Genomic DNA, 19119 nt, shown 5'->3' on the forward strand with positions numbered 1-19119 from the left:
CATGTTTCAAAGTCAAAATAAATATTTAATTTGAAATAGGGATCATCGATAGAATAATAAGACAAACAAAACATAAAAGTCCCACTCGTTTGAAAGAGTTCCTAATACATTAATTATATAATTTTAAAAATTTACTCTTGAAAAAGATTATATTGATGTATAATTATGTAGCATTAAATTATCTCATTTTATTTTGCTTACAGAGGTTCATAATTAAAATATTTTTTATCATCGATTATTGATTTTTTAATTAATATTTAAAATAATAAAGCTATAACTAAAGATAGCTAAAGCGGATAAATTTCATAATTTTAAAAAAATATGCGCTAAATAAATTAAAATACAATAGAATATACAATTATATCCCATTACAAATAAAATTTTATTTATAAAATTATTTATTTGGTATAAAATTAGTAAAAATACTATTAAGATCAAAAAGTTATTTCGTCAAATTGACTACAAGTATTTCAACTGCTCATTGCTTTCCACGCACACGTAATCAGTCAATACTTCAAGTCTTCAACTGCTCCAACGACTTTGCTTAATCAATGTTTATTACAATAAATGAACATAACCTTCTCACGGTGTTTCCATATGTGTTTTAATTTCAAATAACACAATCTTATTACCCCACATTATATAATGTATTGCCTTCATTGTTACATCAACCAATAAATAAAATCTGAAATTTAATAAAATATGCGCAAATTTTTACCCTTTGAATTATTCTGTTCTTCGCGTGAGCACTATTTTACCCGTGTTTTCTAATAAGCACGGTGAAATAAGCACACCATCAATTTGACATATATACGAATAGCAATAGTTCTTTTCGTATTCAAGCCATCCGTACATCCGTGTAAAGTTGAAGAGCTGAATACGGCCGGCTGCTGTAGTCCACACCTGATCACCAGTCTCTTTCTAGCTGGGGCCTAAGAACTTTCATAAGCAGTACTCAACACGTATCTTTTAAGTTGTGTACGAATTTTAATTTGGAAAAAATTGCTGTTTAACTTTTCTCACAACTGAATGCATCCTTCCTTGATGTTTCTGTTTTCTATGGGATTCCTCTCAAGTTTATGCAGTTGTTTCGAGAAGCGGCAGAAACGCCGCGGCAGAGACGAAGCAGATGAAAATGGAGAAGAGTCGTTTAATTTGTTCTATGAGCTCCGCGCTTTGCAAATTGCTACTAACTTCTTCTCTGACCTTAATCAGCTAGGTCACGGAGGATTTGGACCTGTTTACAAGGTACGTACGGCTTATCTGATTTTGATTTTTTTTTTCTCTACAGGTAACCACCATAAGCAAAAATAGCACTCGAAATTTACCTCGTTTGGCGTTACTTTTAGGAAATTAATACCGGGCAAAGTTGCTGTCATGGATCTAGGTTCGAGCTGTGTAAACGAAATGCTGCCTAAGACGGCCTACAATAGAACCTTGTAGTCCGGCCTTTCCCTCTGAGTATAGGGAAGCTTACTGCAGCGGACTGCTCGTAAAAAAAAGTAAATCCAAATTAGGTATTGAACAGAGTATACAATTAGGGGAATAATTGGGGTTATTTGGTTGCATAATTGTTACATTTCGCATTTATATTCCTTTCGTGACTTCGCTTCTCCTATTCATGAATCCCTACGTTCTCATTTCATTCTACTAATGTTTGTATTTAATGGTTTTGGAACTATAAGAAGCTCCACATATTATAAGATTTTTCATGTTTAGAAAAGCAATGCGGAGTTTACTTATTAAATTATCTCATATTTGAATATACTTCATTTTTGTAATTGTTATATATTCAGAACGTATATCTTAAATTTAACAAGTATAATGTTACTTCTTAAGATTGTTGTTTATTTAGAAGTTAGAAGATATGTTAGAAATAAGGCTATGCAAATTCTCCATTTAGTACCATCTCGGACTCCTGTTGCTTAGGAACTGAACCTGTAAGATGGTATTCATTAATAACTAACAAGTTTTCATACATCTCAGAAATCATTCTAATCTCATCAGTTGGTGAAAACAAAAAATTTCGAAATTCCACAACTCCAGTTAATAATTGACACAGCTGTCTGACCTGATGAACTTCATATGGTTTATTTCAATGAGGAGATCGGAGTCTATCTTGATTATATTTCATATACTTTCTTCACAGGGACTGATGCCAAATGGTCAGGAAGTTGCTGTAAAGAAGTTATCAGTAGATTCAAGACAGGGAATAAGAGAATTCACTAATGAAGTGAAACTATTATTGAAAATTCAGCATAAAAATCTGGTTGTTTTGTTCGGATGTTGCATAGAAGGACCTTCAAAGATGCTTGTGTATGAGTATCTGCCAAATAAAAGCCTCGACTGCTTCCTCTTCGGTAAAAAAAAACACTCATGATGCCGAGAGTTTCTTTAATACCATCCGGTCATCAAAAACTAACAAAGTGTGATTTTTCAGCTAAGGAGAAGTCTCCGTCTTTGGATTGGACAAAGAGATTCCAAATAATTACTGGTATTGCAAGAGGTCTTCTCTATTTGCATGAAGAAGCCCCAGTAAGAATCATACATAGAGACATTAAGGCCGGTAATATATTGCTGGACGAGCAGTTAAATCCAAAGATCTCAGACTTCGGTCTGGCTAGGCTGTTTCCAGAGGACGGCACTCATGTAAATACATTTAAAATCTCTGGTACATAGTGAGTATTATTTTTCTTTACTCGGATGTTTTGAACACCAAAGGGGAAAAAAGGATTCCTCTGCCCCATTCCTCCTTCCTTAATTGGCATCTGAGCTGCTTCTACTGGATGCAGTGGTTATATGGCTCCGGAGTATGCATTGCATGGTTATTTGTCCGTGAAGGCAGATGTGTTTAGCTTCGGTGTTTTGCTATTGGAGATCGTGAGTGGAAGGAAGAACAGTGATGGGCGGCTTGGTCCTCAAAAGGCAGACCTCTTAAGCTATGTAAGTGTCCCGAAACTTCAATATATGAGTTTTGAATCTATTTCCTACTTGAATATCACTAAATACTAAGACAACGTGGGCTTGGAAACCGGGTACTCAAAACTTTTATAAAAAAATACAAACTTGTTGTCATGCGTATCCCAAAAGCAGTACATCTTAGAGCACATTCTGTCTAACAAATAGTCAACTAGTTTTCATTCATATGCTGAAAAGATGGCTTAAGCCAGGAAACGCTTCATATTTCATTTCTAGGAAGGAAAAAGTATCTGCTATTTTACCGTCCACTGTCTGCTATCTTTCTTTGACAATTTTACTCCTATCGTTATACAGGCATGGGGACTGTTTCAAGAAAGGAAGACTTTGGAGCTGGTTGATTCAAGCCTAGAAGACTATGATGCTGATGAAGCAGTAATGTGTATTCAGTTAGGACTACTATGCTGTCAATCTACTGTTTCAGATAGACCGGACATGAACTCTGTTAATCTCAGGCTTTCAAGTGATTCATTTACGTTACCAAAACCTGGGAAACCTGCAATTCAAGGCCGTGTGAGCAGATGGACAACTGACAGTTCTAGTGCCTTTACCAAAAATACTACTACTAATGCTAGTAGTACATTAACTGGCGCGACAAATGCTACTAGTACCACTAGGGCTTCTGGAGGCAGTAGTTTTGTTGAGGATTTTTCTAGAAATTCAATCTCATGTTCTTCTATGAATGAAGGTAGATGACCTCGTTTGTACTGTTAATTTGTAACGAGTTTGTTGTTTACCATTTTTTTATTTTGTATTTACCTGATTGTTTAGATCACCTTATGTGCGCGTGAGTTTACTGTATGTAAAATTTGTTCCTAACATTAAAGTGCAGTCTTTTCGTCTGTTGTCGTCTACTTCAGGTCAAAAGCAAACCTTTATATAGTGTATATATATGTATATATATATTAGACTATGCACATTCTGAACTCACCATCATCTGATTAAATTTAGATTTTAAAAAATGAATATATGGTGATGTCTTGGGTAATAAAGTTTTTTTTTTCTTTAATTTTATGTTGTGTAGAGGGGCTATGACCAATGAGATTCAGAACCAAGATCCAAGAAAGTTGATGCTCGAGTCAAAATGTTTTCTCCCAAGACAATTTTCAATAAACTTAAATAGACGACTTATGTCAGTACTATTTGTTAATTAAATTGAGTGTAGAAGTAGAAACAAAGTGTACTCCCTTGATAAATTATTGAGGCTTTTTTTTATAGTTCAAAATATGTAAATTGTTTCAAGTTCAAAAAAATTATTGACTTTTATGCGTATCATATAATTTAATGAGATCTTAACTACATTATACTTTTTAATGTGTGTCGTATCACCAACAATTCAATTAATATGGAATAGGCGGAGTAATGCTATTGGGTGCATGTGGCATGGGTTTCATTAAACAACAAGAACCCACACTGCAGTTAATTATAGCACAGCACCGACGAGCGGAGTCAGAATAAACTATTAACACCCATTCTGTATCAGCCAATCTCATTCTCTCTGCCATTTTCCCATTCAGTCTCTCAACTCTGGCCCTTTCCACAACAAACAAAAACAAAACAAAAAAGCCGCTAATTGTGCAAAAGTTCACTAACTGCGAGTCATCACCTCCAAATTTCTTTACTTTTCAAGCTGGAAACTAAAAAGAAGGAACAAAGTCACTTGTAAAAGTTTTGCACTCACACCCACTTGAGAAAAAAAGATTCTTGATCCCTTTTGCCTTGAAAATACCACTTTGAACTTTTTTTTTTTTTTTGCTGTTGCAAAGCATGCCAAATTGGGAGCTGAAGCATTGTTGCAAGCATGAACAAATCGTTTTTCTCGCAACTCTTGGTGTTTGTGCTGTTGTCATTCTTGCAGTACTTACTCTTCTTGTTTCTTCCTTTTTACATTCATACTCTTGACAAATTCAATGAAAACAACCCCTTTATCTTCTTTTTTTTAAAAAAAAATAAAAAAAATGAACTTTTTTGTATATCTTAAGAATAGATCTTTAAATTTGGATCATATTCATACTCTTACAACTTTTTATGTTGTCATTCTTGCTGTACTTACTCTTCTTGTCTTCCACTTCTTCTTTTTTTTGGAAATTTAAGCTGTTTGTCTTGGTGACAGTCTGTTGGTTCTTTTATTGCAGCTATGGAGGACAGTGCTGCTACTACCTTTCAAGCTCGTTACCGTGTTTATTCATGAAGCTAGTCATGCCATAGCTTGCAAACTTACTTGCGGACATGTGAAAAATCTCCCCACCCCCCCNCCCCCCCCCCCTTTTTTTAAGCATAAGATACCGTTGATTCATACTTCCTGAGAGTTGATTGTTGTAGTAACTAAGGCAAGTTAAAGACTGATTGTTGTTAGCTAATAAAGTAAAGACTACTTCAAATATTCAACAACAATTAGATTGATTATATTTGACGAACTGAAATACAGAATTTACAATAGGAAAACTAAGCAATGAAACAGTAACAAATAAGGGGATGAAATGCCAGAAAATCGGAGGTGAGAAATATAGACTTTGCCAAAGCACAACACACAATAGACTCTCTTTGCTTGCCTCCGCAGGGGCATATTTGTATGTTAGGTTCATGACAGGTAATATACAATCATAGGTTGAACTGTCGTATTATCATGCTTCATAGCAGAAGTGAGAAAAAGTGTACCTTGAACATATTCTGTCTTCAATGCTTGCTTCAAGTTCCTTATAACCGATATATTTCTGATTGAACTAGGAAATATTCTCTGTTGTTTGTACTAATTGTTATATTAGCTACGCCATTGCCTCTACATCTGGACATATATACCAGTTAACAAATAGTCCATCTTCAGCCTTAGCCCTTGTGTCATTCGTATTTTAGCTTATTTTGTGATGCTTGTATCACCTGCAGGTTGAGGGAATACAGGTTCATGCTAATGAAGGTGGCACCACACAAACGCGTGGAGGTGTATATTGGTTCATCTTGCCAGCTGGATGTATATTTCTATCACTTCCCTGGTTACATTTTAATCTTATTGACATGAGCTATGAACTTATTTATTTACTTTTGTTCGGTTGATTTGCTATGTAAAAAATCTTAGAACTAGCATAATGTCCAATATCTTCTTATGTCTAAATAATATTACAAACTACTGCAAGATGCCCATGATGAGTTTTCTCTTTCAATGGCTGACGTTAACTCATATCACACTCTTGTTTGGTTCATGGAATCGACTCTATTTTCTCCTTATAGATCTTGGTTCAGCATTTTGGGGAATGGTTTTAGTGCTTGCATCCACCAAGCTCCTTTCAGCAAGAATTGCAGCAGGATGTTTAGTGGTCACTCTAATTGTTGTTCTTTTTGTGGCTAAAAATGTGAGTGACAATCGATTCCCTTAGAGTGTCTCAAACTCATCTTCTCAATGAAATTACATGTATACTTAATGGCAGAGCATCTTGGATTGAAATGACTTCAATAAATCTCCAACTGTATCCTTTGAAAAGGACGAAGTTGTTATTTATTTCGAGCTAGTTGATGTTGGATATTCTAAACGATAATGCTCTTAAAATGCATGATTCTACATTGAAGTTACAGTACCTTCTTGCTGAACATGTCTCACCTCTTTTGTGCAGTGGACACTCCGGGGCCTTTGTATAGGTAAGATCATTCACTCTGCAAGGTTTTTCGCCATGAGAACTAGACCAAATTGATATTCAAACCTCAAAACCATCAGGGTTTGTTCTCTTCCTTGCTGTTGTATGGATTCTGCAAGAAACAACAAAGATAAAAATTCTGCGGTACATCATTTTGTTCATTGGTAATTTTCAATCCCTTTACCTATGCTAAGTTTCATGCACCATTGATTTTCTTTTTCCAATGTCTAGACTCATTTTTGACTCATTTAAGTGTTATTGCTATGCAGGTGTAATGAACAGCTTATTTTCTGTATATGGTAAGGCTCTGGAGATACACAACTGTTTCACGTACTTCCTCATTTGATAAAACTCTACATTAGCATATTGATGCCTATACATGTATTGAATTGTTGCAGATATATACGATGATCTGATATCACGAAGAGTTAACTCAAGTGATGCTGAGAAGTTCGCTGAAGTGTGTCCCTGTCCTTGTACTGGTGTTGGCTGGGGAGTTATCTGGTGAGCACACCTATAACCTAAAAAGCATTGAACCATTGAACTTCTTAAATATACGACTTTTACTGAAGGGAAAGTCACTTACAGGGGACTCATTTCTTTCTTGTTTCTCTGTGGAGCCACATATCTTAGTTTGGTGATCTTGTCCTAAGGTACGCCTGCCTTAGACCGTTGGTTACCAATCTATTACTTGTTGTCATGTGCTTGGGTTGTCTTCTTTTGTTCTTCCCCGCGACAAAAATGAAGAAACTATATAGGCGTTCATATTAAGTGTCCTAAGCAACAGAGTTGCAGGCTGAGGAGCTGGATACTTGACACAACTCAAGGGACTCCCATTCATACAAAGTTCAAGAGCATTTGTGTACCCCTAACGATAACGTTGGTTTGGCTCCTTACTATTTATGGGACTGTATTTGCCAAATCATTTTTGCAAGCTGGATTACTGCAGCATAACTTACAATACAAACATGTTTGGGTGCGGCGAGAGGAGAATTAGAGTACTATAGTGCTACAACTATAACATTGTTCTATTTCCTTTCTCATACACCAAAAGGAATCTCAGTATATGGTACATTTCCTCATGACTTGGTCTCTTTGACATTTGCTGTTGTATACATCAGTTTCATTTTCTTCATAGAACTCTATAGCTTTCAGGTTTTGGATATTTTGTTAAGTTTAAATTCTGTCAGTGACAATAACATCATTCCTACTAGTACAAGTTACAACGACATACGACAACATACCCAGACCCCAATGTAATTTCAAAAGTGAAGCGTACATAAACCTTACCCCTGGAGAAGTAAAGGTAGAGAAGTTGTTCCTCAAACACACCTCAGCTTTTGAGTAACATATTACAAAGTGGGATATCATTCCTCTTACTTTCAAGTTTCATGCAATAAGCATCTGTAATTGTAGACACAAGTCAATCTTTCAAACAAATAACAAATTTAATAGTTTCAAATAAACCTTTACTAGAAAATCCAAATATCCCACGGACAACTTGAAAATATCTACATCACGTAGATTAAAATAGTAAACGAAAGTTAATTCACAATAGTTTCTTGATCATTTAAACAAAATTATACTTTACATAAATCACATAATGTTAAGAGCTAATTACATAATTTTCTGCAATTTTTCAAATTACAAGTTTATGAATATACAATAGAGAGAGGATGTATCTAAAATGAGATAAAACATCCCGAATACATAGAAGTATCATAAAAGGAGATAGAACATCCTTGTGCATAGAAGAGAAATGTATAGAGAGATATCAGTAAAAGAAGAGATATCAGTGAAAGAAGAGTGGGAGGTATCGAATCCCAAAAAGAGATAGAGATGTATCCATAAATGTAACCAACAGGAGATTTTTGAATTTTTCTTTAAAATGATAAAGAAAATCTAAAGATTATACTTTCAAAAAGATTATGATATAATAATCGACCTAAAATCACCAATACCAACCTAATCGAGACAATCAATTGGATCACCAAAGGATACACATTATATGGATGCTAAGTATGCCAATAAATAATTGCAAGCACTAGATTATGAAACTCTAACAAGACCTTAAATCCTAGGTACAAGAGAGCACTTAATGGGAGGAAGAGCACAACACCAGATTTAACAAACAAAACGAATAATCTAGAGCATTGCAACAAAGTTTCAATGAGATCCAATAATTGTCTAAATACTGTTCTCTGCCTTCAAAACAAAATTTAAACGCCAAAACTTTATAAAGTAGCCACTAATTTTGTAGTTTTGCAACAAAGAGATCAAACATCACTATTTTGTATCTTCAAGCCTCAGTGATGGGGTACTCGAACACGACATCTTTGCCTGAAAGCTTCCTATAAACTGCAGAAAAAGTCTCCAGCTTGTACTCTGTGTTATTACGCTCCTTGGGGTCCAAGTAGACCTGTCCAAAACAAGCACAACAATGAAGTATTGAGATAACTGTCAAGAGATTGATAAGGTTTTTTCTTTCCAATAGATAGAGCAAAGTCCAATATCTAGAAATGAGCTGTAAAAGTGGAAACTTTCAACTCAAAAGAGCTACTTCTCTTGTAAAAAGTTTCTCATAGCAGGAGTGATTACTCAAAAAAGTAGCAACAAGATAAAACTACCAGTAATTCCAGCAGCCTACCTTCATTATCTTGGATCCATCAACGCGATATCTAGTTCGCTTCCCAACAATCTCTGCAGGAACAACCAAATCCTCCAACATGGCATCATGGACAGAAGTAAGGGTCCTGGTGCGGGGTCGCTGAGCAGCAGAGCCTCTCTTTGGGGGCCTCACTATCCTCCTGGTGGCAATGAAGATCACATCCTACAAGAAAAGGAATTTCAGGAAATGCTAAAATAAAATGTATCCTTCCTGGAAAAGAGTTGAATGAATGATCTAATCTATTCAACAACCACCAGGAGAATATATGGGACAACTCAAAAATTAAAATGTAGCCACATCTTACACTGAAAGCAAACTGTCATCCACTTAATAAAGCAAGCAATAGCATAACTTCAGATTCATGTTACATCAGTTGGTTAATTTATTATCTAAATGTACAGATAGTAGATATTCCTGGGCGAGAATGGTAAAAAGAGGACAAAAAATAGAGTATATGACTAATTTTTGCCTAATCAAAAAAGAAATATTTTCATTGAATCCACCAAGTGAGGTATGCGATATTATATTAGACGAATCACCATCAGAATTAAGCATAAGTTAGCTATGAAAATCACCATTGTCAAAAAAACTTCTTATTAATATGGAGTATTAACAGAATGTCGTTAATTCTGATGGACAGATTCCAAAACATATACTTCTAAACACACACTTGAAGGAAGTAAAAGCAGGAAGCATAAACTAAGAAGTGTTTAATGGGTTACCTTTCCACTGAATTTCTTCTCCAGCTCCCTAACAAGCCTGACATGGACCTTGCGGAAAGCTTTCCTCAGTCTGTAAGGAACGTGAATAACAACAGCTTTCCTATTTCCTGACACATCAATTTGACTGCAGCAGCAGTGAACAAAGTAAATACCACAGTGCAGTCGGATACATATTTACTAACAGAATAAGCAGCACCCTTACACTGCTGAATTGATGTACAGATCTTTCAATTCACTTTTCAGCTCTTGGTTGGTGTTTTCCAAATCAAACAAAGCCTGTTGAGCAAAAGCTTACAATCTTAATTTCACAGACACAAAATTATCAAATGAAGATAAACAATAACAGGAACTATCAAAGGAACAACCAACCAACCTGTCCAACAGACACCTCAAATTCAGATGGTTCAGCATCTTTGTCTTTGTGAATCTTTTGCTTTGATGTGTACATCTTCACAGATCTAATCAATTAACATATTAGAAATTCAGCCCTAACAATCACTATATACCATATGTAGAAACCAATTGACCAAACTAAACAAACAAAAATGCAATACTCCTCTCTAAAATTTTCTTAAGGATGACGATATGAAAAGAACAGCTTTCAAATCATATAAGCATAGAGATGCAAAAATCTAGTATCTCAAAAGAAGACTTTGAAAACATACAGGCATTAAGATATAAATCTCTATTCTGATGATACAACACGAACAACTTCGAAACCATACCAGCATTGATATATAAATTTCAATCCCATTGATTCAACGGGAACGACTATGAAACCATAAGATATAAAGTTCTATCCCGGTGGTTCGAAAATGAACGGGCCTTTTGACACATCAAAGCTAGTATAGCTGCTTCAATTATTTCATCAGTGAAATTGCAGAAACATTATAATAATACAGATTATTAATACCTACTACTTCAGCAATCAAATAACAAACATCATGTAATTATAATCAAAGGAGTAAAATGCAATAGAAAACATATATATTTCTGAGCATTCTCAGGTATCAAATCCTTCAGTTTACGATGATTCATACTTGCAAGACGCCGCTAAAAACGAATTCGGAATTTGGCATAAAATTGAAGAGTGAGTTTGAAGAGGTAAGAAAAATGGAGGAGAAGAGTACCTCTGAGCGTTCGGCGACGGCGGACAGATCTGTGAGGGTGCCGGAATCACTTGCTCTAACAGAAGATAAAAACCCTAGGTTTGGAGAGTGAAATGTATTATAAAGATATAATAAACGGGCCGGATGAGACGTTGTGTGGTTTCGGTTAATTGGGCCTAATCGAATTAACAGAATTTCAGCCCAATCTTTTTTGTTTTGTATATTTTCAAGGCCCAATATTTCTACCTAGCCCATCATGTTTATGGGTCAAAACAAACGGAATAACGGATAAAAAATGGGAAAAATTAGATGAATTAATACATTTTTAAAATAATTACTGATTTTAGCGATATTTTTTATTTATTACCATTTGTAGTAATACTGTGATAAATCTGTAATATGTATTAAAAGTGAATTACGTATCCATATATTTGAATTATAATTGTTTTTGAAATATCTTATGTTTGTTTGGTAAAAAATTGTCACATTGTATTATAAGTGTATTAAAATGTGCGATAAATGCATCATCCATCATTAAAACTTGTATTATATGTGAATAATAAATTGTTCTTTGTAATATGTATTAAACTTGTATTAAAAATGAATTAAAAGTGATCAAGTGAAAAAAAAATGTTATTACTATAAATTGTAAATATTTTTTTATTATAGTATATTTACGTAAGTTTTCAAAAAAAACGTCCCATTTGTCTATAACCTTGGAGTTAGGTAGGTATTAAAAATATACAAATTTATTATGAAAAAGTTTGTGTATTATTTTTTGTAAGTATTTTAATTAATAAAAAAATAATAGAAGCATTAGTTGTGGAAAAATACACGTATTATTTTATATAGGATTTAATTATACATATATAAATTATTTCATCTTATATCATGCATAAAATAATACATAAGTTTTCTCATAATTTATACATATATTAGTTATACAGATTTTCATTTTGCAAATCAAATATGGTAGGTGAGATGATATTATATATAGCAAAAAAATGTTATCAAATACAATTTCACTTATGCAAGATTTAATACATGAATAACTTAGCTTTTAATCAGCTACCGAATATAATATGTGAAGTATTTATGTAATAAAACAAACATAACTACTATCTACCATCATTTTTGATGGCTTTTTAATTATCATGTATAAAATTCAACAAAATACTATATTTGATTATCGATTTACAATCTCAAATAACTAATATATCAATTATACAAAATTAAACGATTTTTAAATAATTAATACATGATAAATTATAAACATTGCACAACTAATTCAAGAAGAATTGATTTTGTTAGTCATTTACATTTTTATTTAATCTTGATGATCTTTTCTTAAGAGATTTCAATTTTAACTCATAAAAACTCTAAAATGTCATTTTCTTATAATCTATTCATAAATAACCTCATTTATTTACAAATTCATTAATACATATCAATTGTCTAACTTTATAAACCAACAATCAACAACCCCTTATACATTAATTAATTAGGGAGGAATCCACATTTAGATGGGGTGGTTGTTTAAAACATCGTCTTGCAATGTATGAAATCAAATACCTCCTTGAGTGTTTCTTTTTTATCTTCCTTTTTCTTTGGTTATCTAAGTCATAATTTTAGTTAAGAAATTTTAAATATAAACAAATAAACATATATAAAAATATATATATCAGAGATTCATCGCACTAAGTTTATTAAAAAATAAAGATGATTCTTTTAAAATTCGATAAGTTAGATGAGTATTTAACATGACAAGCCACGTTAATTTTATTGTTACGAAAAAATGAAATGTGATTTTACTGTGTTTAGTTTCGTAGCTTTGATGACTTTTAAGTAATTAACTCACATTTGTTATAAAAAAAAAATTATTTATTGCGTGGTGTGGTGTTGAAGCCCGATTAAATTTAAATTCAGATTGAAAAATCTATATTGGACATAGTTATAAAATTCAATATTGTAAGTATGAAAAGAAATGAAAATAGTGTTGAATGAATTTCCATTTCTCTGAATATTACGGCAGCGACGAGAAGTGTATGGAAAAAATGTTTCCATTTGCGGTGAAATTTGGAAAATGGAAACAAAATAGTCAAATTATTTTACAAAGAAAAGTTGTGCCTTTTTATTTTCAAAATATTTTTATGCACCAAGTCAACTTAATTCTTATCATCTCATTATTCTTTTACTATTTTGAAAATACTCAATTCATTGCATCCATTTATAAAATTATGTATAATTTCAGGACAACTATAGGTGGAAATGACTATAAATTTCCTTATGGTGTTATGTTTAAATGATCTGTTAAGTAATACTCTGAGTCGTTTCATCCTTTTAAGTTCGTAAGGAATAAACATTTTTTATGAATTTGAATGTGTATTTTGATTAATTTTATGAAATATCTATCATCTCTCACCAATAATAAAAATTGACACTTTTGCTAAATATTTAATCAATTTTGACTATTAAATATAACGGAAATGTGAAAGAAAAGATCCAACTCGTGATACTAAACACACTAAATATAAGAAATAATTTAACGTCGTAAGAATTATATCTTTCTTTCTTCAATTAAAAATTCTTATTCAATGATGAGATTGAATTGTTCCAAAGTTTAGACTCAGTCATCCACTAAGAATTAATAGTAATTATTACTCTAAAATGTTTCATACTTGTATACATAACAGACCGAAGAAAAAGAAGAAAAATGCAAGTTTTTCAATTCTTTAATGGGCTGCCGGAAATATCTTCCTCCTTTGATATTTTTATGTTTCCAAATTTTAATCTGTTTTTTTTTTTCAAAATGAGTTAGATATATAACAGTATCTTATATTTCGATAACTTCAACAAACTCAACAACAATAATAGTACATTAGAGAAATATTTTTATTTAAAAATACAAAAAAGAAAAAAAACTCCTAGAAATAAATTTTATTTTCCCTTCTTTTAAGACTTATTAGATCTTAAAATGACCTAACGATATTTAATTTAAAATTTTTATGAAAGGGTGATCTACTTGTCTTATTAAGGTTATGGTTTTTTTTTATTTTGAAAATCTGATAATTTAATCATTTGTCATTAATCTATCTGTTTTTGGTGGACACTGCCTTTTGATTAAAAAAACTTTTTTATCTTTTTTCTTTTGATTAAAAAAACTATTTTTATCTTTTTTTTTTAATCTGTTCTTTTTTTTTGTTGTTGTTGGAATCTCAAGATTTTCTAAAAAAGTTGGAGTGACTTCATTTAGTTGTAAAAGTTGTTGAAAATAAGAGATATTATCTTTTAGTTTTAAAATTGTTTTTATGATGCAACCCATGACACATCATATTAAAGCGGATGAGTGAAATAGCGATTTATATTTGAAATAATGTATGATAAAAATGTGTTTTTAGATAAATTCTATATGGTGATAGTTAAATAATATTATTGTATGGGACAAAATATTGAAAAGTCAAGAATGTCCATGCTCAAAAGATGAGTTTTGGAGAAATGAGGATATACTATTTAATGTGTGGGTACAATATATACGAGAGATATTATTAAGAATGAAATTATAACGGATAAGATGAAAATATCTCTATAATACATAAGACGAATAAAATAAAATTGAAATAATTTGAATAAGTAAAAAAAATATGCGCTGATAAAAATGTGTGAAAAATGACTATAATAAGAATTAGGAGAGATGAGATGACGAAAAATAATTGTAAATGTAATTTCTAAGAAGTTTCTTTTAAAAAGTGCATTAGTAAAATTTTCTCTTATTTATAATTTCTCAATATAACATATATAAAAAATAATAATAAACTAATATAAAAGGGAGGGACTACCCTTCATTTTTCTTATCACATTAACAGTAAAAGTCTTGTATCAATTATGATCAATTAATGAATCCCCCTGTTTATAAGAACTGACTCAATAAGAACCAATGGAGGAAACTAGGAATTTTCAAAAGAACAATATTCTTGCTTTCATTGACCTTTCTATCAATCCCCTATATTAGGAAATGGAAGTTCGACTTATTTTTATTTGTTCAATATTAATTTTATATATTTTTTAACAAATAATAAATAAAATGATAGTTTTATTATTACACTTTGAATATAATGAATTTGATTTAATAATAATAAAAGAAAATTATATGGTTAAATAAATTTATATTATTTAATTACTTATCATAACTATAGTTAGTTATAATTACTACTTGCGAATAACATTATATTCAATTACGTGGGCTGACTTTGAGTTTATATAATTAGTCACGTTTGTATATGCATAATTCGCTAAAATATACATTTAACATATATACATATACAATTCACCTCTCTCCCACTCTTTGTTCTCTCTCGTTCATCTCTCTCCTCCCTCTCCCAATCCCATTACTGACCAGAAAGACACCAAATTCTCCTTTAGGTGCTTCAACTGCGGTACAGGTAGAAGGAGCTGGTACGGAAAAACCTTATATATAAGGTTCGAAATGGTGGATTGAGGTAGAGTAGACCGATGATCCTGTAGTCATTTGGCCGGCTATTGAAAGAAGAAGCTTGCATCTCTCTCCTCCCTTTCCCAATTTCGCTTTCCATATATATAAATATATATATGTATAATATACAATTATCTAACCAATGTACATATACAATTCACCCTCTCTCTCTCTGTCTGCCCTCTTTAGTTCATCTCTCTCCTCCCTCTCTCAATCTCGCTCCCCTCTCTCCTCCCTCTCCGAATCTCGCTTGTCATATATACAAATACATTTGCATAATATACAATTATCTAACTGATATACATATACAATTCATCTCTCTCTCACTCTTTACTTCTCTCGCTCACCTCTCTCCTCCCTATAACACGTAGCTACGAATTGTAATTATTAAACAATAACTATAAAAATTAATTAGGCTATTTTTAAGTGGCTATATGTGAAATATTCGTCTATAATAATAGTAATTAGGATATCATTGAAAAATTATATTTTATTTTCTAAACTGAACAAATAAAAGTAAACGAAAAGAGTACCTCTCTCTTACTTTTCTAGAAACAGTTTTCTTTTTTGGATAATGCACAAGTACCCCCTCAACCTATGTCTGAAATTTCAGAAACACACTTAAACTATACTATATTAAGGTCCTATTATACCCTCAACTTATTTTATTAATAATTTTCTACCCTTTTGGGCCTACATGACACTATTTTGTGGTCCAACGTTGGATGACTTTTTTTTCTCGAGATAGTATCACGTAGATCGAAAAGGAATAGAAAATTACTTATAAAATAAGTTCAGGAAATAATAGGACCTTAGTATAGTATAAGTGTGTCTCAGAAATTTCAGACATAGGTTGAGGGGCTACTTGTGATTTTGTTTTTTTGAAACTTGCTTCAATCAAGCCATATCAACTACTAGCAGTAATATTTACTATTGTTCGTATCCTGTTTTTTGGTAGAAAAATTCATCCATATTGCTCCAAAAGCTGTCAGCTATAACATCACCAGTCATCTTGATGTGATCTCCACTCAATTGATCATAATCCATCACATCATCAAAGTTTCCAGTTGTTAATTCTCCAAAATTATCCATATCATAACTGTTGTCAAATGGAAAATGAGCCTTCACGAATGAATCTAAGTCAGAATCATCTATCTCTCGTGTTGGAATTTGAGGACATTCCGAAATATTGTTTGGAGAATTATAGATACTCGATGAATGTGAACTCGAATTACTGCTCGTGCTGGTGCTGAAACCTGGAGGGGTTGATGACTGTGAACTCTGAATTGAAGTCGAAACAGAGGAGCTCTGTATTTTCTGAAGAAGCCGCGGAATCCACAAAGAACGAATCATCTCTTGAAATGCTGCACTATTTGAATCAATCTTCAGATTCCTAGCTTGTTTCTGCACTCTCGTTCTCCAGTAGTTTTTGATTTCATTGTCCGTTCTTCCAGGTAGATATTGCGCGATTTTTGACCATCTAAGAGTAAGAAAAAACAGAATTTTGATCAAAATACATGTTTTCTCAAGTATTAAGCGACCAGAGTCAGAACTTTCATTAAGAGAATTACAGGAAGACAAGAGTCAGAACTTTCATTAAGAGAATTACGGGGGAATAAGTAATTTTCTAGCAAATAGGCTTCACTCCGCCCCTAATTACAATAGTCTATTTGAAACAAGAAATATACCTGTTGCCCAATTTGGAATGAAGTTCAAGAATCAGGAGCTGTTCCTGAGGAGTGAGATTTCCTCGTTTAACGTCCGGTTTAAGGTAATTCAACCATCTTAATCTGCAACTCTTGCCTGTCCTCTTCAATCCTATAGAAAAGAACATATATATGCTAACTTACATTTTACGCGCAAAAGTGAAAGACTCAACAATGACTATATAGAAAAATTACCAGCATGTTTGGCTAACATATTCCATCGTCCTTCGCCATGATTAGTAATGTACTGAACAAGGAGTTTATCTTCTTCAATAGTCCATGGACCTCTCCTCAATTCAATATCATCATCACTAGAACTACTACTTGAACTTTTAGACAAAAAAGACATTTCTGTTTCCATATATTAGAAATAAAATAAAATTGTTTGAAGGGAAGTTTTTAAGTGTACAAGTTTCAAAGTCTAGTAGTACAACTTTATATTAGTACTACTACTACTACAAGTAGATGCTGCGTGGAACTTGCCTATAAAGTTAAAAACTTTAAAAAGTCACAAACCAAATAAAAAGGTTGAGAAATTAACAAGAAAATTACATGACTCTTTTCATGTATTTGGAAATTATAATCCTTAAGTCGGTTTGAAATTAAAAGTAAAGTCGTCCATTAAGGTGACCAAAACGGTTATTGGTTTAGGCTATAATAACGAATATTAATCAACACCCATGGTTAATTAAATAAGATTAAAGTCATCATATCTAGATTTAAATAAATAAATAAAAAGTAGCGTGGAGTATTTGCAGGTCCTATAAAATATAGGGTCAATCTGATAAAAAAATTTAAAATATATTTTAAGAGGAAAAAAAAAAGGTGTACAAGGACATAAAAATTATCAAATGTTGCTTTGGCCCGGGGATGAATTTTAACTTTTAACACAAAATACTTAACAATACTGTTTATATTCCCAAAGGCCAAAACTATTCATTTCATTGAATTATAAGAGTCCAAATATATACTGATTATTAAAAAAATAAAAGTTTGTAAGCAAAATACATATGTTACATTCATTTACTTCGCGCAAATATTAAGTGGTGATAAAAAAAAATGGAGTTCCATTTTGAAAGTACTAACTCCGTTCTAATTAGTTCACTATTTTCAATTTTACATGTATATTAAAAACAATTATAAATAAAAATTGTAATTTTATTATTCAATTCTTAATTATTTTTTTGAGAATTTCATAAATGAATGTGAACAGTCTAAAAAATAAAATCCAAAGGCAATATAGGAAAATTTAATTCATATTTTCTTGATTTAGTAAGATGGACAATTAATATGAGATAATTATTCTTAATAAGAATATCAACTAATCTAGGACAAGAAGGAGTAATATTTTGGAGATTATAGTTCAAGATCAACAATAAAAAACTGACAAATGTATCTCAATTGATTAGCTATCTAAACTTTAAACTTTCAACTTTCATTCCCATCCTTCGTTTTTGATATGATATATTTTTTTCTTAAAAAAAAAAGTGAAATATTATGATTATATGAAAATAAAAAAATATATATAAAAAGTAGGGTGTCAATTTTTCCAAGATTCTCCATAAATACAACGTGGTTGACTGAAACACATGTAGCACAACAATTATTTCCATAGAGTTCACAAAACTGTACAAATAAAACGTGGGATTTTTTTTTATTTTTTTTTTTGAGTTGGCTAATTAAGTTGGTAAGAAAGGCGGCACTTTAAGCCGTTGTTTGTATTTTCGTTACAAAATTCCCCACTCTTACTGGTACGATGTCGACTTATCCTAAGCTCTTTATATTATGTGGTTCTTATTTTTTTTTCATACAAAATACTACTA

The 19119-nt window shown here is 31.9% G+C and overlaps 4 protein-coding genes across 7 annotated transcripts; 2 read left to right on the forward strand and 2 right to left on the reverse strand.

Annotated features, from left to right (window-relative positions):
• The first annotated feature begins 833 nt into the window (after nt 1-833).
• Nucleotides 834-3830, forward strand: LOC107012861 (putative receptor-like protein kinase At4g00960). Its single transcript, XM_015212813.2, has 5 exons — nt 834-1248; nt 2150-2360; nt 2441-2678; nt 2793-2943; nt 3274-3830. Exons 1-5 carry the CDS (start codon nt 1030-1032, stop codon nt 3670-3672), a joined length of 1218 nt encoding a protein of 405 aa, XP_015068299.1. The 5' UTR covers nt 834-1029; the 3' UTR covers nt 3673-3830.
• A 566-nt stretch (nt 3831-4396) lies between these two features.
• On the forward strand, nt 4397-7815 carry LOC107012792. 4 transcript variants are annotated; one of them, XM_015212718.2, is made up of 10 exons: nt 4397-4833; nt 5112-5207; nt 5860-5944; nt 6202-6323; nt 6582-6606; nt 6683-6766; nt 6872-6901; nt 7001-7106; nt 7191-7255; nt 7344-7815. In XM_015212718.2, exons 1-9 carry the CDS (start codon nt 4744-4746, stop codon nt 7252-7254), a joined length of 702 nt encoding a protein of 233 aa, XP_015068204.1. In that variant the 5' UTR covers nt 4397-4743; the 3' UTR covers nt 7255; nt 7344-7815. The 4 variants fall into 4 exon arrangements, with proteins under 4 accessions (XP_015068204.1, XP_015068206.1, XP_015068205.1 ...); XM_015212720.2 differs by having other exon boundaries at nt 7390-7815; XM_015212719.2 differs by having other exon boundaries at nt 4399-4833; nt 7398-7815.
• Nucleotides 7816-8701: 886 nt separating this feature from the next.
• LOC107015362 (40S ribosomal protein S7) lies at nt 8702-11208 on the reverse strand. Its single transcript, XM_015215614.2, has 6 exons — nt 11123-11208; nt 10366-10450; nt 10195-10268; nt 9993-10116; nt 9250-9432; nt 8702-9021 (listed from the first exon to the last, which is right to left on the reverse strand). Exons 2-6 carry the CDS (start codon nt 10438-10440, stop codon nt 8902-8904), a joined length of 576 nt encoding a protein of 191 aa, XP_015071100.1. The 5' UTR covers nt 10441-10450; nt 11123-11208; the 3' UTR covers nt 8702-8901.
• A 4834-nt stretch (nt 11209-16042) lies between these two features.
• On the reverse strand, nt 16043-17720 carry LOC107013881 (transcription factor MYB62-like). The gene is made up of 3 exons (XM_015213762.2): nt 17492-17720; nt 17279-17408; nt 16043-17070 (listed from the first exon to the last, which is right to left on the reverse strand). Exons 1-3 carry the CDS (start codon nt 17655-17657, stop codon nt 16521-16523), a joined length of 846 nt encoding a protein of 281 aa, XP_015069248.1. The 5' UTR covers nt 17658-17720; the 3' UTR covers nt 16043-16520.
• Between the last annotated feature and the right edge of the window lie 1399 nt (nt 17721-19119).

This window comes from Solanum pennellii, chromosome 3, assembly GCF_001406875.1.
Source record: "Solanum pennellii chromosome 3, SPENNV200".
NCBI lineage: Eukaryota > Viridiplantae > Streptophyta > Magnoliopsida > Solanales > Solanaceae > Solanum > Solanum pennellii.